Source organism: Vicia villosa, unplaced genomic scaffold (genome assembly GCF_029867415.1).
Source record: "Vicia villosa cultivar HV-30 ecotype Madison, WI unplaced genomic scaffold, Vvil1.0 ctg.000747F_1_1, whole genome shotgun sequence".
Lineage (NCBI taxonomy): Eukaryota > Viridiplantae > Streptophyta > Magnoliopsida > Fabales > Fabaceae > Vicia > Vicia villosa.
The window spans coordinates 122,883-149,139 of NW_026705336.1; the positions used below are offsets into that span (position 1 = coordinate 122,883).

Here is a 26,257-nt window from a genome sequence, read left to right on the forward strand (position 1 = left end):
TAATAATTGTTCTAAGTTGATTAAAATACTCTCACATTATTTAAAAATCAAATTTAAACATAATTTATATATAACACTCATGCACATTAATCTAATTTTTTTTAAGTGATACGGATTTAAAATATAATTTAAAAAAAATCAAATTTATGCCCTTACAATCATATATCGATGCTGCTACCAACATACATTTATTTAAAAAAAAATTAATAAGTAATTTGTATCTAGATGACACACACTTAAGACCCAAGCGTTTCACCGCTAGATCACACACACGCACACAATTTTTAATACTGGTCTTTTGACGTGGCATTTGTCTATCTACATCTTAATATATAGTTTGAAAGTTCCTATATCAAAATTCATATCTAGGAAAGTCACCATGAAGCTGCATAGTTAGTAGCTCACTAAAACTGTGGCTGCTGAGTACGATTGTTATATATAGGTAGAATCATGATCATACTTATTTTCACATCATCAGTTTTGCACTAACAAAATGACAGAGAGAAACCCAATAGCAGCAAATTCATCATCACCTGACAGTGATTTTAGCAACCAGCAATGGTCTTTTGAACTATCTGACTACATGTGTTTCGATGACATTGATTGGCAACAAGTTGATCCTACCACTTATAATCAGTCTTTTGTTTATCAAGCCAACGGAGTAGCCGGTGGTAGCAGCAACGTTGAGGGGTCTTCTAGTTATACCAGTAAGCCATTTCAATTAATGAATTTTTCAGGCTCCATTTGGATTAACTTATGGACAACTTATTTGTAGTTATCTACTTGTCTATAATATTATATGGTGTTGTTTTGTTTTAGGGGATACAAATACTAGAATGAGTGGAACAGCCCTAACCCAAGGTACATATTGGAAGAGTGAAGTGAAGGAGAGAGTTGCATTCAAAACAATGACAGAGATTGAGATACTTGACGATGGTTACAGATGGAGGAAGTATGGAAAGAAAATGGTCAAGAACAGCCCTAATCCAAGGTATAATATTAGATACCTTTTGATTAATTTATAACATATAGTTTATTTATTATGAGTATTATTGCAGGAATTATTATAGGTGTTCAGTGGAGGGATGTCCGGTGAAAAAGAGAGTTGAGAAAGATAAGGATGATTCGAGATATGTGATCACAACCTATGAAGGCATGCACACGCACCCAACTTCTTCATAGATAGCTCCAAAAAAATTGTGTTATATATTATACTATGAGGAAGTTTTGAGGTGGTGTATTTTGATGGCCATAGTTTTGCATGTGCTCTAAATCTAATGGTTATTAGCTATCCAACAACAAAATTGGATTCTCTCTCATTCGACTTTGTAATACGGTGAACTGACTTTTATATCGAAATGTCGCGGTTAAGCATGAGTCGCCACCGACTTTTATTTTATCCAAACAAGTTCGGAAAGGCAAAAAGAAACAGAAAAAAACCTTTTTAAGAAATCTAAGTTCGGGGGGTAATTTATGCAAAGGGAAGGTGTAAGGCACCCTTTGCATCCATGGTTTTCCATGGGCTCTTAATTGCTTTGCTTGCTCGTTTGTTTAGAAAATGAGTAGATGAAAGAGATAGGGACTTTAGCTCGTAAATGAGCGTAGCCCTTTTGAAAAATTATGAGAAAGAATATTAAAGATAGTTTGAGCATTGCAAGGCAATTAGGGGCAATTACCTTAAACTCAGATGATAGGTCTCTTTTTAGCCTTTCAGAATGAAAGGGTCAATCCTTGCCATAAGAGGGCAGGAAGCCTTTCGTTTGGAGGTTGAAGGGTCATCGAAGCATCCTTTGCCATAAGACTGTCCCATGCCATAGAAGGGCAGGTAGTCTAAGGCAAGGATCAGAATAAGCCATTTCGTAGGCAGCCAGAAGATACCTCAGCCTTTTTCGTAGGCAACATCCGAGGGTCGAGGTCATTTGTGTATCGAAGGCAGCATCATTAGGGTCGTGACCTTTTTATCGAGGCAACATGGCTGAGGTATCCTCGAATTCGAGGGACGTGGCTTATTCTGCAAAAACACAAAGGCAACAGGCAACAAGGCAACAGGCAACAGGCAACAGAGAGGGTTACCCAAAAAGCGTGCGTGTGTGCATCAATCACGTGATTCAATTCGGATATTTATCTTTTAATTAATTATTCTAAGTCAGTTTAAGGTTGCCACTCCCTATTTTACTAACCACGCAGTACGAAATAATATAAAGCAATAAAGGGGGCGGGAAATTGTAACCAGTGGATCCCTTATCAGGGTTTGATACAAGTAATAATAATAAAAAAAAGGTTCAGGGTTACCATTAACGTAGCTTTGGCAATCGACAACTCTGAAAAAGATGATAAATAAAAGTTGGGTGAGTGTATGGCTAATTCGAAGGTTGACAGGGTTAACCAGAAAAATAAAGAATAAATAGATAACATTTAATAATTAAATAAGCGAGGCTACTTAGCTTTGGTTCGATTTGATCTGATATGGTTAGAGTCGGAGGAAACCTCGGAGGTAACCCTGAAAAGACAAGGCAGAAAGAGAGGGGTGAATGCAAAACAAACCCTAAAAGTAAAATAATCTAAATATAATTTAAATTGAATTAGAATTAAATTACTTAACTTCGAGGTTTGTTGAAGGCGCGCACTTGGGGCAAATCATGTTGCTAATCCTGACAAAATATAGAAAAGAAAATAAATCAGTGTATTATCAATCCTGGTTGGGATTCAAAGAGAGTGTAATAATGAATTGATTTAGTTAATTATTGGTCTCGCGACCTAATTAATTAAATCAAGTTTAGAAAATTAAATCGAGCATAAAATTGTATCTACGAAATTTTTGGAATTTAAATGGAATAATTATGATTTTTTTGAATAATTTTAACATGGTTAATTAAATTAAATAAATATAATTTATAAATAATAATAAAAAAAAATAATGGAAAAATATTAAAAGAAAATAAAACAATTATTAGATATTAATAATAAAAAAAAAGGTTTAGGAATAAAAATATAAATGTTTTTATTATATATAAAAGAAAATAACTTAAATAAAAAAGAGAAAGAGAAAAGAAAAAAAACAAAGCAAATATATATATATATATTTACGTGACTATATAAATAAAAATAAAAAATTTTGAAGAAAACTCAGCTGGATCCTGTGTGGCTAGCGCGCGAGGGACTATGGTGGACCTGCGTATCTGGGCACGTTGGATGAAGTGGATGATCAAACAAAGAGCCAGGATGATGAGGGTCCATGATAGAGTGTGTTTCATATCGCGCTGGATTCCTTCGTCCAAAGAATCAACTGCGCGCCAAAAACTGGTCCAAACTGGCCAATGACATCAGGCCAGCTCATCGTCTTCTTCAACAAAATTCTGCAACACGCTTTTTACAGCGCTTGCTACAGATGCGCTGTAAAAGGTCTTGTTTTTAACACCTGCGAAAAATAGCGAACAGACCTAGAGGGAAAATAAAACTTTCGCGATATCATGGTTAGGTTCGTCTCGACCTCGCGAGTCTATCCATGATAACCATATGCTCTGATTTTTCCTGTAATCAAAACCCCCAAATTGGAGCTTCGAACCCTAGCATGGCAATATGCCTATAACAGCACCATAACGTATAGAACTTTCCAGAATCGATAAACACGTTATAAGAAACATAAATACGCAATTGATTTTGAGCATGGATGCATGAATTTATGTAATCGAAGTAGTTTATGAATAGGCTAAAAACAACTTACAGTGGAATGTTCTTGAGGTATTGAGGCAAGAGAACAATCCAAACACCTTCAGTGATCTTTGAGGAACGTTTTGGAACCGCTAGAACACCTTGAGTTGGCCTGGAATTCAGAATCGTAGTTTGAGAATTTCTTTGGCTTTTGTGCTCGAATTCTCACTCTTGGCTGCCGATTTTTTTTTTCTTTAGGTCTGCAATCCTTCCTTATATATGGGAGAATGAATTAGGTCAATAAGAATGGCTTGAATCCATGTAAATATTTGATTTCTATCTTGAGAGATTTGATTGAATTTTGCTTATGAATTTTTCCTAAAATTGATCAATTTCAATCTTATCTATCCAAATCTAGTTTGCACGAAATTGGATTGACTTTTAAAATATATTTGATGATTAAACAAGATCCAAATCATCTCTTTTATCAAATATTTGATTTTCCAATAATTTATTTAATTTTAATCCTTTTTAAATGAATTAAAAACTCATAATAAATCAAATAAAATGTATAATTTCGTGGGAAAAAGGTTTTGGGCCCTTGGGTACTTTGAGGATCAAGATTGTGTTGAAATAACTTAGGCCCATTTGCAAAAGTTTTCAAGTTTCTTCACATTTTCCCTCCAAAATAACCTAACTTTGACAAGGCCTATCTCCCTCAATTTTTGAGGTATGGAAGTGTTCTAAGACATTTTGGAAACCTTAGAGAGTCCTCTAACCAATGTCTTTGGTTCCATATCAAAATTATTTTCCATTCTCATTTTATGCCCTTTTGAAAAAAGTGTCTTCTTGTTGACTTTTGAGAAGGACCTATAATGTATGAAGCCATATCTCTTAGATTATTGACCTATGAGCTTTGATTCTTGGACCATTGGATAGAGGAATGAATTCCCTTCAAAATGAGCTTTGGTGGGAATTTTTCTGATGGAGTATGAATATCTGGTGAATTTTCAAAGTTTGGTTGACTTTTTCAGTTTATGCCCCAAAATAGTAACTTTTGACTTTTGACTTTTCTGATCTTTCCTTGTATCATCATGATCAACCCTTGATCAAATGATGATTTTAGGGTTATGAGGATGTCGTTGACCAAATATCTTGAGTTTTGACTGCATATTGACTTGAAATGACTGTTTTTCCCTTGAGAGTCGACTGTTGACCTAATCAGGATTTGAGGGACTAAATTTGCTCTGTTTGACTTGAAATTTTATATGGAGATACTTTGGGATGTTAGTGACCCTATGGAACCACCTTGAGCCATTGATTCAATGATTTTCCATCGAATTAATCAAACCCTAGTTCAGAGTTTTTGTATAGGAGAGTGTGTGTTGGAGCTTTGTCTTTTGTTCTGATTTTATGTGTGAAAAAAAATAGCATGGGCAAATTTTGGGGTATGACAGCTGCCCCTGTTCAATTATCTTAAACCTGAAGATGTAGAGTGGTCTGCGCGCCAGTCGGTATCTGAAGGTGGAAGATGATTGAACATAAGAATACCAAGAAATTTGCCCTATTTGAAGTAGGGACTTTTGTCGGAGATGGGCTTGTGGATGCCATCTTGGTAGTTGAATTTTGAGAAGATGTTGTTTGCGCGTTGATCGTGTCATTACCGTTCGTAGTAAATGAATTAGATCCTTGGGAATTGATCGTGTCAGTATCGTTCGTGATACTGAGTTAGACCGTGGACGTCAGTGATCGTGTCTACACCGTTCGTGATGATAGAATTAGACCTCTGAAATTTGATCGTGTCAGTACCGTTCGTAGTATCTGAATTAGATCTTCTGTCGTGTCAGTACCGTTCGTAGTAGCTGAATTAGATCTTGGAAGTGATCGTGTCATTACCGTTCGTGGTAGATGAATTAGATCTTCGAGCGTTGATCGTGTCAGTACCATTCGTAGTAGCTGAATTAGATCTTGGAAATGATCGTGTCAGTACCGTTCGTGGTGACCGAATTAGATCTTGGAAATGATCGTGTCATTACCGTTCGTGGTAGATGAATTAGACCTTGGAAATGATCGTGTCATTACCGTTCGTGGTAGATGAATTAGACCTTGGAAAGTTGGAGTTTTCGTTCGTTTGTCTGTACCTGTATTCTGCAGAAGGTAAGATTAAATTTATGCAATGTCATGATGCATGGATTACATAATGAGTCTCTCGAAATAAATGAGAAGCTTCGTATGTTATGTATGGATTTTTATGAGGTAATGTATGCAAGGTATGAATGTGAATATGATTTATGAACTATGCTTTATGATGTAGTCTTGACTGGGAAAGTAAGTCTCTGTTTCGTTGTAGTTTTGATATCTGGTTTCGTCTTGGAGATGCTCAACTGGGGATTTATGATTTCTGCTTGGGATGATCAGTAACTTGATATTCTCTGATTGGGATACAGAGAGGATAGGGATGCAAACCGTGTTGGGGAGCCATGCCTTTATTGTGGGAAGACATCTTCTTAGTGATTGCTCTGTGGGGATATGTCAATTGATTTGCGGGAGGACTTTTGATTACCTCGGACATTGTCTTTTTGCCTTTCCTACTAATAGACTATTAGATATTTTATGGAAAAGGAGAAAATGATAATCACATTCATATGCATATGTTCATTCAGAATTATCATTGGACGTTTGCGTATTCGAAAAGTAAAAAAGAAGAAAATGAATTTGGAAGGAAAAAGTAAATTGTATTGAGAAGAGCCATAAATAGGCAAAGATAAAACATATTGTGTGTTTTTTTTTTTTTTTTTTTTTTTTTTTTTTTTGAAAAGGTACAAAAGACAAAAGAAAAAGTAGCTATGTAAAAGTAATCCTATTGAGTTTCCACTCTGCTATTGCTATTATGTCCTCGAGTATCTCATCCCATGCTTGTCGGAGAAAGATGACTAAGTTGATCTGAGCCTTTTGAACTTGTTGTCGTAGATGCATCTGATTGATGGATGATGTGAACGGGACATAGTCGTACGCTTGATCCTTAACTTTTGCCTAGACCGCCCTTTCAGGTTTTCAGTCTAGCAGGATACCCTTTTTTGCCCAAGTCGCCCTTTCGGGTTTTCAACTTGACGGGTGTACATATTTTTTATATATATATCCCTAATTTTTGCCCAAACCCTTTTGGTTTGCCGGGATGCCCTTACTTTTGCCTAGGCGCGTCGACCTAGCGGGTCATGTTTATGCGTAGTATTTTTTGATTATGTCTGCGTTCACAGGTTGTGGGAAGTCCTCTCCATCCATAGTAGTGAGTATCATTGCTCCTCCAGAGAAGATTTTCTTGATGACGAATGGTCCTTCATATGTGGGAGTCCACTTGCCCCTAGGATCACCTTGTGGCAGAATGATTCTCTTTATGACCAAGTCACCAACTTGATAAACTTGTTGTTTGACTCTCTTGTTAAATGCCTTGATCATACGTTTCTGATACAGTTGTCCATGACAAACAGCCGCGAGCCTTTTTTCGTCAATCAAGTTTATTTGATCTAGTCGAGTTTGGATCCATTCATCTTCATCTAGCTCTGCTTCTTTCATGATCCTTAATGACGGTATCTGAACTTCAATTGGTAATACAGCTTCCATACCATAGACTAACGAGAACGGGGTTGCCCCAGTTGATGTACGTGCGGAGGTACGGTAACCATGAAGAGCAAATGGTAACATTTCATGCCAATCCTTGTAAGTCACAGTCATTTTCTGCACAATCTTCTTAATGTTTTTGTTGGCGGCCTCCACAGCGCCATTCATTTTTGGTCTATAAGGCGAAGAATTGTGATGTTTGATGTTGAATTGTGTGCAGAGCTCAGTGATCATCTTATTGTTCAGATTGGTACCATTATCAGTGATGATTCTTTCGGGAATGCCATACCGACAGATGAGGTTGTGTTTAATGAATCGAGCCACCACATTCTTGGTTACGGAGGCAAATGAAGCAGCTTCCACCCATTTAGTAAAATAGTCAATGGCTACCAGAATGAAACGATGTCCATTGGAAGCAGTAGGCTTAATTTCTCCAATCATATCAATGCCCCACATGGCAAAAGGCCAGGGAGCAGTTAGTACGTTCAGAGGAACAGGAGGCACATGTACTTTGTCGGCGTATATCTGGCACTTGTGACAAGTTCTTGAATGGTGGTGACAGTCAGTTTCCATTGTAGACCAGTAGTAACCTGCTCTTAGAATCTTCTTAGCCATAGTATGTCCGCTAGAGTGGGTCCCAAAAGTACCATCGTGCATGTCTTCCATGATTTTTTTAGCTTCCTTCTTGTTCACACAACGAAGCAGGGTTGAATCATGGTTGCGCTTGTATAAGGTCCCATTGCTCAGAAAGAACTTGGATGCGAATCTTCTTAGGAACTTTTTGTCATTAATGGATGCCCCTTCAGGGTATTCTTGAGTCTCGAGGTACCTTTTTACTTCGTAAAACCATGGTTTCTCTTCAGCCTCGTCGTCAACTATCTCATAACAATATGCGGGTTCGTCATGTCTTTCAATGATAACTCTGGGAGCCTCATTATCCCATCTGACTTTTGAACATGGACGACATAGTAGCTAACGCATCTGCCAGTTGATTCTCTTCTCGGGGAATATGTTCGAAAGTAATCTCTTCAAAATATGGAATTAGAGATAGTACAAACTCTTTATAGGGTATGAGATTAGGATGTTTTGTATCCCATTCCCCTGTGATTTGACTGATTACTAGGGCTGAATCCCCATACACTTCCAAGAATTTGATCCTTAAATCGATAGCAGCTCTGAGCCCCAAGATACACGCTTCATACTCAGCCATGTTGTTGGTGCAGTCGAAACATAATCTTGCGGTGAATGGGGTGTGTCCACCAGCAGGAGAGACAATTATGGCGCCAATGCCATTACCAAGTGCGTTTGAAGCTCCATCGAAAACCATAGTCCATCGGGATCCTGGTTCAGGTCCTTCATCCGGGCCAGGCTGTTCATAGTCGGTAATAAGCATCACATCTTCATCTGGAAATTCGAAATTCATTGACTGGTAGTCATCTACCGCTTGTTGTGCCAAATGATCTGCTACCACACTCCCTTTGATCGCTTTCTGTGTTGTGTATTGGATGTCATATTCTGTTAGTATCATTTGCCATCTTGCTATTCGTCCAGAGAGAGCAGGTTTCTCGAATACATACTTGATGGGATCCATTCTGGAAATCAACAAAGTGGTATGGTTCAACATATACTGTCTCAGTCGGCGAGCAGCCCAAGCCAAAGCACAGCAAGTTTTCTCGAGCAGTGAGTATCTTGTTTCACAGTCGGTAAACTTTTTGCTAAGGTAGTATATTGCATGCTCTTTTCGACCAGACTCGTCATGTTGCCCCAGTACGCACCCCATTGAGCTTTCTAACACTGTTAAGTACATAATTAAAGGTCTTCCTTCTGTAGGTGGTATCATGATCGGAGGTTCTTGCAGGTACTTCTTTATTTTGTCAAAAGCTTCTTGACATTGGTCGTTCCACTTCACTACTTGATCTTTCTTCAGTAACTTGAAGATTGGCTCACAAGTAGCGGTCAGGTGGGAGATAAATCTAGCGATGTAATTCAGTCGACCTAGGAATCCTCTAACTTCTTTCTCGTTTCGTGGAGCGGGCATTTCTTGTATGGCTTTCACTTTAGCAGGATCAACTTCGATACCTTTGCTACTAACAACAAAACCCAACAGCTTGCCAGACCTCACGCCAAAGGTGCACTTGTTCGGATTCAATCTCAACTTGTACTTCTTCAACCTATCAAACAACTTCTGTAAATGGACCAGATGTTCTTCTTCAGTGTTGGACTTTGCAATCATATCATCAACATAGACCTCTATCTCTTTGTGGATCATATCATGGAATAAGGCTACCATTGCACGTTGGTAGGTTGCCCCAGCGTTCTTCAACCCAAATGGCTTGACTTTGTAACAGAAAGTGCCCCAAGGCGTAGTGAATGTTGTCTTCTCCATATCTTCGGGTGCCATCTTAATCTGATTGTAACCTGAGAAACCATCCATAAAAGAGAAAACCTTGCATTGTGCAGTACTATCAACCAGAATGTCGATATGTGGTAATGGGAAATCATCTTTAGGACTTGCTCGATTCAAATCTCTATAGTCTACACACATTCTGACTTTTCCATCTTTCTTCGGTACGGGCACTATATTGGCGATCCATGGCGGATAACTCACTACTTTCAGGAACCCAGCATTGAATTGTTTTTCGACCTCTTCTTTGATTTTCTGAGCCATGTCTGGTCTGCTTCTTCGTAACTTCTGTTTAACTGGAGGACTATTCTCTTTGATAGGTAAACGATGAACCACAATATCAGTATCGAGCCCAGGCATGTCTTCGTATGACCAAGCGAAGATCTCAACATTGTCTCGTAACATCTGAATCAACCTTTGCTTGACAGCATCCTCTAATTCAGCCCCTATCTTGATTTCTTTCTTTTCTTCATTGGTACCTATGTTCACAACTTCAATTGGCTCTTCGTGCGGTTGTATAGTCTTTTCTTCTTGCTCTAGTAAACGGGCAAGTTCTCTAGGCACTTCACAACCTTCCTCACCTTCATCCTCAGCTTGATAGATCGGATTTTCAAAGTCATATTTAGCAATAGCAGAATCGTTATCAACAGGATCCAGCGTGGATGTGGATCTGCAGTGCATTATGTGAGTGTGTGTGAGAACGCATAGCTATAAAAAATAAAAGAAATAATAAAAGAAAAAATAAAAGCAAACACACAATTTGAATACGAAACGTCCAATGCTTTATTGAATGAAAATATGCTTATGAAATGACAAGCCCTAACAAATGAACCATTGTGCCTCAGGCGGGACACATGGCTTTAGCGTTTTATTGTCTTTATTGAAATACAAGAATTAAAAACTGGAAATAAAAGAAAAGCAAGAAATAAACTAAGAACGGCAATTACTCCTGACTATAGGAGATAGAAACAATGTCCTCGGTCTTCCAGTTGTTCAGCCCTTTGTCTGATGTAGGGGAGATCCATTTGTCCAGGTTGTGATTATCTTCGTCTTCTTCAATGGCATTAACTCCCTTGCTGACGAAGTGATGTTTCAAGTCTTCTGTACGAGGAGGTGGTGTTCCCTTCTGATCCTTAGCAGTGCAGCCTAAACCCCATTTGTTGGATTTATATGGAATGTCAGGTAATTGCCCCCAGATGGTGCAGCCACCTTCTTCTACCACAGCCCTAGCGTCTTTCAGGGAAGCCATCGTAGGAACATCTCCAGGAATTTTAGGAGGAGTGTAGACATATTTAGTTTCTGGAACTGGTTCAAGCTTCCATTCATGTGCTATGCGGGGTGATTCAAACGTCTCTCCAGTGAACTCAAGATACTTGGTCTCATCTACGAAACTTACCAAATATTCATCTTCACCATGCACAGTGACAATCTTGCCTTCCATTGGGTATCTCAACTTCTGATGGAGAGTTGAAGTCACGGCATTTGCTTTATGTATCCAGGGACGCCCAAGTAGACAGGAATAGGCGGGACGAATATCCATCACGTAGAACACAGTATTAAAAGTTTGGGCGCCTACTCTGATGGGGAGCTCAACTTCGCCATACACAGTACTCATAGTGCCATCATAAGCTTTGACTATCACATTACTAGATTTCAGCTCAATTCCATCGACCTTGAGTCTGTCCAACACCACCTTGGGTAACACATTCAGAGACGAGCCATCATCAACTAGTACATGAGCCAGGGTAGTACCACCACATTCAATGGAGATATGCAGTGCCTTGTTATGATTCCTCCCACTAGGACTTAGATCAGCATCAGAAAACCCAAGGTAGTTATCAGTTGTTAAGTTCGCAATACAGTTCTCGAGTTGAGTGACAGAAATCTCTTGTGGCACATGGGCAGCCTCTAGAAATTTCATCATAGCCTTGGCATGGGTCTTTGAACAACTCAGGAGCGACAGCATAGAGATCTTGGAAGGAGTATGCCCCATTTGTTCAACAATATCATAATCACTCTTGCGGATGTATTTCAGGAACTCATTTGTTTCTTCAGATGGCGCATTTCTAGTGACGGTCTCAGGTTCAGGCAGCGGTCCTTTACCATGAGCATCAGCATTCGAGGTGATAGTAATGGTAGGTGAAGTAACATTTGGGGAGATCTCTGGAGAAAACACCCTTCCACTCCTCGTCACCTTACTAGTTCCAGCAATGTTTCCTACATCAGGATTGACATCTTCAGAAACCTTATCAAATTCAAGTTCTTGCTTAACTCCTTGCACATAGACCTCGGAACCATAATTCCAAGGGATAGCTTTGTCAGATGAGTATGGCATAGGACCAGGTTTAGTGATAATGATCGGAGCCACACGGGGTTCAGCAGAAATCTTGAAAGGAGCCTTGGTAGGGATCTTTAGTGGTACTTTAGAGATCACAGATACATCTTCGAACTTCAAACCACGGGAGAAACCCTCACACAACTCTTCAACAGTGGGAGTTTTCTCAAATCTGATAGTGCCACGATCCATCCAGCCTTGGATGCCTCTTTTCAGGTTCTCACAACCCTCGGGTATGAGTGCACAGTAATAACAGCCAGGGTCGCAACCTGGAAATAAACCAGCTCGCAACAACTTTCTCTTGATATCGGGGAGAGGAGTTGACAGGTCCCTCACATCATAGACATGGATTGTGTCCATGATGGCATTAACAGTATGGTCATGCTTTGGCATTGGAGCAGTGATGACATTAGGGGTCTCAGGAGCGTCGAACTCAATTTCACCAGCTTCCAACATGTCTTGAACCTTATTTCTCAACGCCCAACAATTATCGGTAGTGTGCCCAGGACTATTAGAATGATACGCACATTTGGCCTTAGGGTCATAATTTGGAGATGTGGTAGTAACACTCTTGGGCGGGTCTCTCAGAGTGATTAGGTTGGCTTTCAGCAGATGTTGCAGAACTTGAGATAGAGGCATGTTGATCTTGGTGAATTGCCTCCTTGGTCTATCAGTCTTGCGTTGGTAGTCTTGTCTAGGAGCTTGTTGAGATATTGGTGCAGAGATGAGGACGGCACCAACAGACTGATTCTGGTCATCCTTACTACGGCTCTTTTGACTATGAATAGCATTAGATTCGTTTCTTCCTTGATATGGCTTCCTTGTAGTACCAGAGGCAGAACCCACTTGAATCTTCCCACTTCGAATACCATTTTCCACACGTTCTCCAGTTAAAATGAGTTCAGTAAACCCAGAAGAAGAACTACCCAGCAGGTGACTATAGAACGGCCCAGTTAGCGTGCCCATGAACATGTCTACCAACTCCCTATCATTCAAAGAGGGTTGGACTCTTCCAGCCAAATCTCTCCATTTTTGAGCATACTCCTTGAAGCTTTCTTTAGGACCCATGGACATGCTTTGAAGTTGCATGCGAGTCGGTGCAAGATCAGAGTTATATTGGTATTGCTTGTAGAAAGCCACAACCAAATCTTCCCATGTACGGACGCTAGCACTTTCCAGCTTATAATACCATTCGAGTTGAGTTCCAGATAAACTCTCTTGAAAGAAATGGATCCAGAGCCTCTTATCAGCAGTGTGAGGCTGAATCTTCCTCACGTAAGACCTCAAGTGCATCTTAGGACAGGAAATTCCATCATACTTAGCAAAAACGGGAGTCTTGAACTTCGGAGGAATAACGACCCCAGGAACGAGTCCTAATTCTTCAAAATCCAACCCAGGTACCTTCTGAATTTCCACACTTCTCAGACGCTCTTCCAGTAGCCTATACTTCTCATCAGCGTAATCCTCGTCTTGGGGATACTCGTTTTCTTCTTCTTCTTCACCATCAGAACCTACATGGCTTCCCTGATTGTTCTTGACACTGAGATCATCTCTCTCTTCATCTTCCTCATTCTTAGGGATTTCAGCATCCTCGGCCCTCCTGGGACGACCTTTGAACCTTCTTCCCAGATTGATCACTCCTTTGGGCTTCTGAGTCTTCTTTTCCTTCTTAGTCAGAAGGGCTTTCAGTTCATTTTGTCCATTGGCCAGGTTCAGAATCAGAGCTTGAAATTCAGCATTCTGAGTTTGGAGAGCTTTGACAGATTGTTCGAGATCCATCTTTCTTACTGAAATAAACAGCATAAAGATGAGGCATTTGTCTTTATGAAACCTGTGATGCGATGTTTATGAATGATATGATTATGCATATGCAATGTTTTCAAGGAATTGAAAGAATTTTAACTCGTGTTGAAACAAAGAAAGAAAAAAAAAACATTATTTATTAATTAAATTGTAAGGTCATAACCCCAAAAGTTACATTAAAATAAAGAAATTAATAATAAATAAAGACACTAAATTCCAGGATTTTTGTCTTCCTGGCGACGCCTCCTCTTTAGGACTCGGACTTCTTCCTTGTGTGCCTTGATCATTTCCTCTCTTTCTTGAACAAGCCTAGAAATTTCGTTTTCCCATGAATTAATCTGATCTGGAGAAACAAAATCTTCAATCTTCCATTTGCGGGAAAAGTAATCAAGTAAAGTCTCTTTCTCTTTGGCATCTTGTATTAACACCTCTTTTTCAGCTTCCACTTTTAGTAAGCGTCTCTCAAAGTCTTCCCTTTCCCTTTTCAGTCGGTTAACAGTCGCAACCAGGTCTTCATTTGGAGCAGGAATGTATGGCTCAAATGCAATTGGAGCAGCAGGAGGAGCTACCCTTGGAACTATGGGTGTATCAGATGGATAAGGCATCCCAAATTCCATAACTCGATCATAAACCCATTGGAAATATGGATCCCATGGCATATAATTTCTCCTTCCTATATCCTTTGCGCCAACTTTCTTTACTTTCATCCAAGCTTTGATGAAAAGGTCTCTCTTCTTCTCTTTGTCGGAATCATAATGGAAATATTCTGCACTGAGATACAAAGAACGCGGTTTATCCTTCAAGGCAAAGCCAAACTGATGTCGAGCTAGAATGGGATTATAAGTTATTCCTCCACGAACACCAAGAAGAGGTATATTAGGGAAATCTCCACAACTATCAAATAGCAAGGTTCCCTCAAACTTCTTTTGGTACCATAGGATGTCGTCGAAAGAAAGCTTCATAATTCTTTGAGCCCAAGTTAATCCTTCTTCATTCTTTCTTACGGAGAGAGGTAAGTGCGAAATAAACCACTTATGCAATAGAGAAGCACATCCTAGGACACAACCTTTCCTTTTTGATGCTCGGAAATGAATAGAATGTAGCAAGTCACCAAGTAAAGTAGGAACCGGATTCTTGCTAAGGAATATATTGATAGCAGCCACATCAACAATTTTGTCATAATGGGAAAACAAAACTTGTCCATAAATTAAGAGAGACAACACAGCTTCCAAGGCATCCATACTTGAAGCTTTAGCAAGAATCTCCGCTTTTTCGTAGAGGAAATCAAGGGGTAATCCAGAATACTCTTTCTTACTAATCCAAACCTTCTCAATTTCTGATCTTGGCAAGTGCAGGGCAGCAGCAATGACTTCCAACTTAGGCTCTTCTTCTTTACCAGTATAAGGAATTTTATTAAGCACAGGGAGTCCAAGCAAGTAGGAGAATTCTTCCAAGGATGGTACTAACTGAAAATCTCTATAAGTGAAGCAATGTAGTAACGGATCATAGAATTGAACCATGGTGTTGAGAAGAACTTCATCCACATTAGTTCGTACCCAACTTATGAGTGTATTGAGAGAATCACTGAATTTGAGAGAACCAGAGATGTTGTCGCAGAAAATCTTCAATTGTGTTGGCACTTTCTTGAAATTGAGGAAGAACGGTTTACGGCCTTTTGTTTCCATATTCAAACAACCTACAAAACAACATACGGTTAAAAAAACCACCAATTCCTTGAAATGGGTTAGTCATGCCATGTATGAATGATGCATGTATGCATGATGCACATACACAGGTAAATCCACACAAATCACACAATTTTTGGATTAAGGCTTGCGTGGAGTTTGATCAAGTGTCCTTCCCAAGGGTATTTCTACGGATAAGGAAATTTCAGCAACGGGTTCTACCAAGTGACTCAGAATTGTCGACCCTCCTAAAGCACCCTCGAACACGATACATACATACCATGCAATGATACTTTGAGAAAGAGCCTATCTGAGCTGTAGTATCGGGTAGCGACTATGCTCTCAACATACATCAAGAGTAGTCCCCCCACTACGTTCCTAAAAGCCAGGATGGGTTAAAGGTAACTAACGGTCCTTGAGCTCCGACTCACCCACAGGTATCCACACGAACCTCCCTCATACAAGAGAAGCATGTAAACACCTATAGAGGCCTAACTCAAGCGTGAACTCTCATATTGACCAATCCTCCACATACATAAAGGAGGTCGCCATGACTATGCCACTTCCTATCTTAGATGTACTTGAATCCGGGAATAGGATTCGTCCTTCAGTTAATTCCCAAAACGCCCCTGAAAAATAAAACAAACAAAGCAAACAATAGAAAACATTTAAAGTGAATCCTAAACTTTTAAGGTAACCCCTCTTAATCGAAATTTCATCCCCAGCAGAGTCGCCAGTTCTGTAATACGGTGAACTGACTTTTATATCGAAATGTCGCGGTTAAGCATGAGTCGCCACCGACTTTTATTTTATCCAAACAAGTTCGGAAAGGCAAAAAGAAACAGAAAAAAACCTTTTTAAGAAATCTAAGTTCGGGGGGTAATTTATGCAAAGGGAAGGTGTAAGGCACCCTTTGCATCCATGGTTTTCCATGGGCTCTTAATTGCTTTGCTTGCTCGTTTGTTTAGAAAATGAGTAGATGAAAGAGATAGGGACTTTAGCTCGTAAATGAGCGTAGCCCTTTTGAAAAATTATGAGAAAGAATATTAAAGATAGTTTGAGCATTGCAAGGCAATTAGGGGCAATTACCTTAAACTCAGATGATAGGTCTCTTTTTAGCCTTTCAGAATGAAAGGGTCAATCCTTGCCATAAGAGGGCAGGAAGCCTTTCGTTTGGAGGTTGAAGGGTCATCGAAGCATCCTTTGCCATAAGACTGTCCCATGCCATAGAAGGGCAGGTAGTCTAAGGCAAGGATCAGAATAAGCCATTTCGTAGGCAGCCAGAAGATACCTCAGCCTTTTTCGTAGGCAACATCCGAGGGTCGAGGTCATTTGTGTATCGAAGGCAGCATCATTAGGGTCGTGACCTTTTTATCGAGGCAACATGGCTGAGGTATCCTCGAATTCGAGGGACGTGGCTTATTCTGCAAAAACACAAAGGCAACAGGCAACAAGGCAACAGGCAACAGGCAACAGAGAGGGTTACCCAAAAAGCGTGCGTGTGTGCATCAATCACGTGATTCAATTCGGATATTTATCTTTTAATTAATTATTCTAAGTCAGTTTAAGGTTGCCACTCCCTATTTTACTAACCACGCAGTACGAAATAATATAAAGCAATAAAGGGGGCGGGAAATTGTAACCAGTGGATCCCTTATCAGGGTTTGATACAAGTAATAATAATAAAAAAAAGGTTCAGGGTTACCATTAACGTAGCTTTGGCAATCGACAACCCTGAAAAAGATGATAAATAAAAGTTGGGTGAGTGTATGGCTAATTCGAAGGTTGACAGGGTTAACCAGAAAAATAAAGAATAAATAGATAACATTTAATAATTAAATAAGCGAGGCTACTTAGCTTTGGTTCGATTTGATCTGATATGGTTAGAGTCGGAGGAAACCTCGGAGGTAACCCTGAAAAGACAAGGCAGAAAGAGAGGGGTGAATGCAAAACAAACCCTAAAAGTAAAATAATCTAAATATAATTTAAATTGAATTAGAATTAAATTACTTAACTTCGAGGTTTGTTGAAGGCGCGCACTTGGGGCAAATCATGTTGCTAATCCTGACAAAATATAGAAAAGAAAATAAATCAGTGTATTATCAATCCTGGTTGGGATTCAAAGAGAGTGTAATAATGAATTGATTTAGTTAATTATTGGTCTCGCGACCTAATTAATTAAATCAAGTTTAGAAAATTAAATCGAGCATAAAATTGTATCTACGAAATTTTTGGAATTTAAATGGAATAATTATGATTTTTTTGAATAATTTTAACATGGTTAATTAAATTAAATAAATATAATTTATAAATAATAATTAAAAAAAATAATGGAAAAATATTAAAAGAAAATAAAACAATTATTAGATATTAATAATAAAAAAAAAGGTTTAGGAATAAAAATATAAATGTTTTTATTATATATAAAAGAAAATAACTTAAATAAAAAAGAGAAAGAGAAAAGAAAAAAAACAAAGCAAATATATATATATATTTACGTGACTATATAAATAAAAATAAAAAATTTTGAAGAAAACTCAGCTGGATCCTGTGTGGCTAGCGCGCGAGGGACTATGGTGGACCTGCGTATCTGGGCACGTTGGATGAAGTGGATGATCAAACAAAGAGCCAGGATGATGAGGGTCCATGATAGAGTGTGTTTCATATCGCGCTGGATTCCTTCGTCCAAAGAATCAACTGCGCGCCAAAAACTGGTCCAAACTGGCCAATGACATCAGGCCAGCTCATCGTCTTCTTCAACAAAATTCTGCAACACGCTTTTTACAGCGCTTGCTACAGATGCGCTGTAAAAGGTCTTGTTTTTAACACCTGCGAAAAATAGCGAACAGACCTAGAGGGAAAATAAAACTTTCGCGATATCATGGTTAGGTTCGTCTCGACCTCGCGAGTCTATCCATGATAACCATATGCTCTGATTTTTCCTGTAATCAAAACCCCCAAATTGGAGCTTCGAACCCTAGCATGGCAATATGCCTATAACAGCACCATAACGTATAGAACTTTCCAGAATCGATAAACACGTTATAAGAAACATAAATACGCAATTGATTTTGAGCATGGATGCATGAATTTATGTAATCGAAGTAGTTTATGAATAGGCTAAAAACAACTTACAGTGGAATGTTCTTGAGGTATTGAGGCAAGAGAACAATCCAAACACCTTCAGTGATCTTTGAGGAACGTTTTGGAACCGCTAGAACACCTTGAGTTGGCCTGGAATTCAGAATCGTAGTTTGAGAATTTCTTTGGCTTTTGTGCTCGAATTCTCACTCTTGGCTGCCGATTTTTTTTTTCTTTAGCTCTGCAATCCTTCCTTATATATGGGAGAATGAATTAGGTCAATAAGAATGGCTTGAATCCATGTAAATATTTGATTTCTATCTTGAGAGATTTGATTGAATTTTGCTTATGAATTTTTCCTAAAATTGATCAATTTCAATCTTATCTATCCAAATCTAGTTTGCACGAAATTGGATTGACTTTTAAAATATATTTGATGATTAAACAAGATCCAAATCATCTCTTTTATCAAATATTTGATTTTCCAATAATTTATTTAATTTTAATCCTTTTTAAATGAATTAAAAACTCATAATAAATCAAATAAAATGTATAATTTCGTGGGAAAAAGGTTTTGGGCCCTTGGGTACTTTGAGGATCAAGATTGTGTTGAAATAACTTAGGCCCATTTGCAAAAGTTTTCAAGTTTCTTCACATTTTCCCTCCAAAATAACCTAACTTTGACAAGGCCTATCTCCCTCAATTTTTGAGGTATGGAAGTGTTCTAAGACATTTTGGAAACCTTAGAGAGTCCTCTAACCAATGTCTTTGGTTCCATATCAAAATTATTTTCCATTCTCATTTTATGCCCTTTTGAAAAAAGTGTCTTCTTGTTGACTTTTGAGAAGGACCTATAATGTATGAAGCCATATCTCTTAGATTATTGACCTATGAGCTTTGATTCTTGGACCATTGGATAGAGGAATGAATTCCCTTCAAAATGAGCTTTGGTGGGAATTTTTCTGATGGAGTATGAATATCTGGTGAATTTTCAAAGTTTGGTTGACTTTTTCAGTTTATGCCCCAAAATAGTAACTTTTGACTTTTGACTTTTCTGATCTTTCCTTGTATCATCATGATCAACCCTTGATCAAATGATGATTTTAGGGTTATGAGGATGTCGTTGACCAAATATCTTGAGTTTTGACTGCATATTGACTTGAAATGACTGTTTTTCCCTTGAGAGTCGACTGTTGACCTAATCAGGATTTGAGGGACTAAATTTGCTCTGTTTGACTTGAAATTTTATATGGAGATACTTTGGGATGTTAGTGACCCTATGGAACCACCTTGAGCCATTGATTCAATGATTTTCCATCGAATTAATCAAACCCTAGTTCAGAGTTTTTGTATAGGAGAGTGTGTGTTGGAGCTTTGTCTTTTGTTCTGATTTTATGTGTGAAAAAAAATAGCATGGGCAAATTTTGGGGTATGACAGACTTCAACCCGAAAGGATCCAAATTCCCAATAACTTTTGATTTACAATTCACCTTAAAAAACTATATATATATATATATATATATATATATATATATATATATATATATATATATATATATTAGATTTACAATTCACCTTATAAAAGAAAATTATTTTTTGTTTGAATAAACAGACATTGTCTTAAAAATAGTTGAAAATGTTAGAGATATTAGATATGATTCAAGTTGTGAAATCTAGGTTGAAACTCAATTAGGAATTGTTAGCCTACTCATGATACAAGTTAATTGTATATAAATAAACGTAGTTTGTAATTCAATTGTACAATTCAATTCAATAATATCAATCCTTTTTTCCTTACTCTTTCTAATATCCTCTCCTCACTAAAAGTGTCTCACGCACTAACAAATTAGTATTAGAGCTTCCAGTTCATGTTCTTGATCGTGTTTTCAAAAACTTCATGTTTGTGGTCGTGTTTCGGAGGAACGTGAGTCAATCGCTACAAAGATGAATGGTACTAATGGAATTCCAAATTCTCTTCTAATTTTTTACGGCAAAAATTGGAACCGATGGAGCAAGCAGATGAAGTCCTTGTTCGGTTTTCATGAAACCCTAGAAATGGTCGAAAATGGTGTTCCTGAGCTTGCTCAAAATGCAACCGACGTGCAGAAAATTGCACACAAGGAGGCGAAGAAGAAAGATTACAAAGTTGCGTATTGTATTCAATCGGCGATAGATTCAGTAAATTTCGACAAGATCTCTCATGTTGAATCGGCGAAGGAGGCATGAGATATTCTTGTTAAGTACTATGAAGGAGGTGAGAAAGTCAAAGTTGTCAAATTGCAAACTTTGTGACGACAGTATGAATCGCTCCAGGTGAGAGAAAATGAAAAATATTGCAGGATATGTGCCGAAGGTGCAGAATCTCGTCCATCTCATGAAGGGTTGTGGTGAAACCCTAACTGATAAGATGATAGTTGAGAAGGTAATGTGTACGTTGACCTCTCACTTTTATCACGTTATCATAGCTATTCAAGAATCCAACAATCTTGAAAACCTAAAATTTGAAGATTTGGTTGGTTCGTTGGAGGCACATGAGATTAGGGTTGTCGAAAGGAAAGGGGTTCAAAATTCGGTACAAGCACTGCAGGCTTAGGCATGAAAGAAGAATGGTGGTTCCAACAAATTCAAAGGCAAAATCAACAATACTTGGTTCGCAAGAAATCTAGGTCGAATCCTCACAAGAGTAAGGTTGATGATAGGGTTTCTAAATCCTCGAAAAGAGGAGAAGGAAACTATCAGAAAGACAAAGAAGATAAAAAAAAGGTGTGCATTAATTCCTATAATTGTGAAAAGTGGGGTCACTTGGCTAAGAATTGTTGGTACAGGAAAAACAAGGGATAGATAGAGACCAAGGACGAAGGAGTGAATCTTGCACGTCAAGAGGCAGATAATTCTGATGATATGGTGATTATGGTTGCAATTGTAAATAACCATGTCGAATCCAAGATTTAGTTCCTCGACTCAGACTGCTCGAATCACATGACAGGTCGAAAGGAGTGGTTAGTAGATTTTGTCGATTCGAAGAAGAGTAAGGTCAAACTTGCTGATAATAGCTCATTGCAAGCAGAAGGTACTAACAATATTGTTTTTCAAATGAACAATGGAGTAAAAGCCTTGATCAAAGATGTACTTTATGTACCTGGCATGAAGTGCAATTTACTAAGTGTTGGATAACTGGTCAAAAAAGGTTTCTTAGTTGTCATGAAATATGGAGCTTTAGAATTGTTCGACACCCGGAACAATTTGGTCTTAAAATATTCGTTGTCGAAGAATCGAACATTTAAGATTATGATAAGTTCGATAGAGGTACAATGTTTGAAAATAGTTGTCGACCACAAGGATAGTTGATTGTGGAATTTGAGGTTTGGTTATTTGAATTTTAGGTCACTCAATCAACTGATTACTCAAGAGATGGTAAATGGTATACCAAGTCATGTGATGCCCGACAAACTCTATGAAGGTTGTTTAGTCAGAAAGCAATACATAAACTCTTTTGTTTCGACTATGCCAATGAGATCCTCCCGCATACTCGAAATTGTACATTCAGATGTGTGTGGTCCTTTTAAGGAGAATACCATTGGTGGAAACAAGTATTTCGTCTCATTTGTTAATGAGTACACTCGAAAGGTATGGATCAATTTGATCAAGAGAAAGGATAAAGTATTTGAAATCTTTAAGAGATTCAAAAAGCTTGTCGAAAACCAGAGTGAGAAGAAGATCAAAGTTCTACGAACAGATGGAGGTGGAAAATAAACTTCCAAGATATTTGAAGAGTATTGTGCATAATAAGGTGTCGATCACGAGGTAATGACTCCTTATATGCCTAAACATAATGGAATTGTATAAAGAAGAAACAAGACCATATTGGATATGGCGGGATGCATGCTGAAGTAGAAGAATTTTGAGGTGAAGCTGTTTCCACTTGTGTTTATATTTTGAACAGGTGTGCTACAAGGTTCTTGGAGATGTGTGGAGTGGTAAACAACCATCAGTGAGTCATTTGAAGGTGTCTGGCTCTATTTGTTACAAGTATGTTCCTGATGCGAGAAGAAGGAAGCTTGATTACAAGAGTGAACCTACCATTTTGGTAGGATATCATAAAACTGGTGCATACAGGCTGTTTAATTCAATTGATGAGAAGATAGTGATGAGTCGAGATATTGTGATTGATGAAAATTATGTATGGGATTAGAATTTTGGTGATGTAATTAATAATACATTAACGAACTATGGCTTCAACAATGAAACTGATGAAGTCGAAGTCGAAGAAATTGCATATATTCCAGTCAAAGTCGAAGTAGTTGCTGACATTCCCGGCATAGTTAAAGTTGAAGACGATGTGGCTGGTACAAGCCAAAGACCTCAAAGAACTAGAATTCGTCCACCAAGACTTCAAGACTATGAAGTGACTGGTGATGACGAAGTCACACCAAATGGAGATATCGTTCATATTTTTTACTTCTAGGTGTTGAACCAATCAACTATAGAAAGGCTTCAAAGAATAAATAGTGGACGTCTTCTATGGTCGAGAGTTACATGAAATCAAAATAAACAACATATGGGAATTAGTCAAATTCCCAGTACACACAAAAGCTATCAAAGTGGAGTGGGTGTTCAAGTTGAAACACAATGTTGATGGGTCAATTGCAAGACATAAAGCAAGATTGGTAACTCGAGGATTTCTTTCAAAGAGCAAGACTCGACTACTCTGAAGTATTTGCACATGTTGCGAGATAGGATATTGTTCGACCAGTAGTATCCTTGGCATGCAAACAAGGTTGGTCGACATTTCACTTAGATGTGAAGTTAGCATTTCTAAGAGGTTTGACCATGTGTTGTTCGACTGCCACTCCCTGATTCTCCATATTCGCATGGGGTATATTTCTTTGATTTTGTTGAACTTGGTTAATAGTTGGGTCTTCTTCGAGGGTTAACCCTTGTTTTCTCTTACCCATTCCCTTTGAGGATATGGTTGGAGTTATGGCACCCAAAAAAACAGCAATGCACCTCATTTGCGCTGCCATTTGTTGGTTTGTTTGAGTGGTGTTTTAGATTAAAGGGTTGAATATCATACCCATTGTTTGGGCAAACATTTGGATCATGTCTTGATTACTTTCGTCCATTTGCTGGCTTATTACTGCTGCAGAATTATTGGTCAAGTTGGGCATTTGGGAAGGAAATCCCATTCCTTAGGTCTGACTAATTCAATCTTAATTGTTAATAGCAAACCTAAAACCATGTAATGGCGTGGTTACGTTTAGTATTGGCTCTGAAAATGTTGATGTGGCATTGTGCAAACCAGCCATAAACGAAGTTGGCATGCCATAAGGGTGTTCACGACCACCTAAAGGCGTAGTAAAACCAGGAGGCCCATAAGGCCTTTGGGAAGCATTCCCCATTGGTGGGGGGTCACTGGTGGACCCTATGACCCTATATAAGTCAAAATAGGTCTAGTTTGCGCATTCGACTATACTGGCGTCGAACTTGGTGTGGATGGTATAACATCAGACACGGGCGCTGAAACCGTAGTTCCCCTTGTCGAATATACTGGGGGTGGTACTTCATTATTTTTTGGTGGATTTTGATTACTTGGGGTATTTTGATTACTTGATTGACTTTGATTTTCTATTTTCCTAACGTATCTCCTCTTAGGTATTTCTCCATTATTTGTGGCTAATTTACCACTTCTTAATCTCATGCAATAAAGTCTAATCGGAGAAATAATGAAGAACTTTGTAAAAGAAATTCACAAGAACAAATATTCTAATTAAAAGCACACTCCCATTGGGTGTGCCAAGTTATTTACCGTGAAAATTGGTAAACAACCTCTAGTCTCCAATGAAATAGTTAACTTGCAGGATCAACCAGTGAATTCTAGGACATGTGATTTTGTTTATATTCTATTATTTTGAATGTTGAACACTTCGACAATGTTCATGACTTAAAGATTTGTTTGTTTCAAAAAAGGTTATAACTTAGAAAATGTAAAGGGAATGCAATAAAATAATGCTTTCCAAAATAAAGGCAATGAAATGTAAATGTTGAAATATATATAAACGAACTGTAAATTGAAATAAATATAATGGTGTTTGTATACGTGCATTCTCAGCAACTTTGATCTCAATTCACACGGTACTTTGAGTATTATTAGTATTTGTACAATAAAATGAACACTCTTGATTCTAATGTTAAGACCCCTATATATATATATATATATATATATATATATATATATATATATATATATATATATATATATATATATATATATATATATATATATATATATATATATATATATACACTAAATCTAAATAATGGTTATCAACGGTCTTTCTCCCAGAACATGACACGTTTCGCTCGGCATGTCTTCCATTCACCCTGAAGCTCCACGCATCTTTCTTTGAAACTGGATAAGGACGAAAAACAATTACTCCCTGTTTGAATTCAAACTCTTCGTCAAATGCAACTTCGGCATTGCTTCCGTCGAATTTATTGTAGTGGAGACTTCGACTAGAACCTTCCAGCAGACTTTCCTGCTGAAAGCTTGTAGTATTATCAAAGATATTGCTTTCTTCACTTATTACATTAAGTCAACCTTGGCGTCGAAAACTTCCAGCTAACATTCACACTCACACTCAAGAGAAGTCATTCAAATTGTAGGCTTCCAAAACAAACACTAAGCTTCCAGGAGTAAATAACTTGACCTTAAATAACAGTTATCGAACAACTCTTAGATTTTATTTGGATTTAAAATTAATGGAGCATAGTAGAATAAAAATGTCGTTCATTTGAATATTTCATTTTAGAATGAAGCAAAATGATTGTTCCGTCCAAATTGATAGAATGAGATGAAATGCATTATATCATATTCTACTTTATATCATCCTCTTTAATTAATCCAAACGGCAGAACATAATTTTATTTCATGTCATTTCATTCAATTTCATCAATTCAACAATAGGCATAAATAACACATAAACTTTTCCTTATACCTTTTAGAAATATCATCCCATGCATAGTTGGACACATAACATGAGAAGGAATGAGAAAACTCTTTGTCCCATTCATTAAATTAAACTTGTCATCCTGAACCATCTTTATGAGACCCCTGCTCAACATTTCCTCAATCAAACAAAAATGGAGATGGCATAGAGGGTCGCTTGACTCGAACACCTCTTTTACAACAAGATAGGCGATTGTTCTAACACATTGAAGTCAACAAAAAAAAAGTCTCCAAAAATATGTGGCCACTAATTTAGGACTCATAGTTATTTTCTAACATGTAGTTATTGATATACTCCTACAGTTTAAGTTTATTTATTAAATACTTTTCCACTATAAATACTCTAGAAGGCTTGCCAAATAAAAAGTAGACGATTTGTGTTCACTATAGCTCAAATATACAGCAGTACCTTAAATCTGTGGTTCCTTGAAACTTCCAACAATAGACCACAAAAAATCACTATCACTTTTGACTTCCAATAATAGACTTAATGTTGCTTTGCATGATAAACAAAAATACTATTTGAAACTGAAAGTCTTCCCTAAGTCATCCTTATCATAGTTTTAAATTGTGGTCCGTATTTGCAATTGTATCCGCAATATTGATAATACAGAACCCTCTTCAATGAGATCGGACTGAATTGAATTGTGATTTAAAATTATATGTTTAACCAC

General features: G+C 37.9%; 1 protein-coding gene across 1 annotated transcript; it reads left to right on the forward strand.

The window, feature by feature from the left end:
- Nucleotides 1-493: 493 nt before the first annotated feature.
- LOC131630912 (probable WRKY transcription factor 50) lies at nt 494-1,518 on the forward strand. Its single transcript, XM_058901653.1, has 3 exons — nt 494-707; nt 820-991; nt 1,059-1,518. The coding sequence occupies exons 1-3, from the start codon at nt 494-496 to the stop codon at nt 1,180-1,182; spliced, it is 510 nt and encodes a 169-aa protein (XP_058757636.1). The 3' UTR covers nt 1,183-1,518.
- Nucleotides 1,519-26,257: the final 24,739 nt, after the last annotated feature.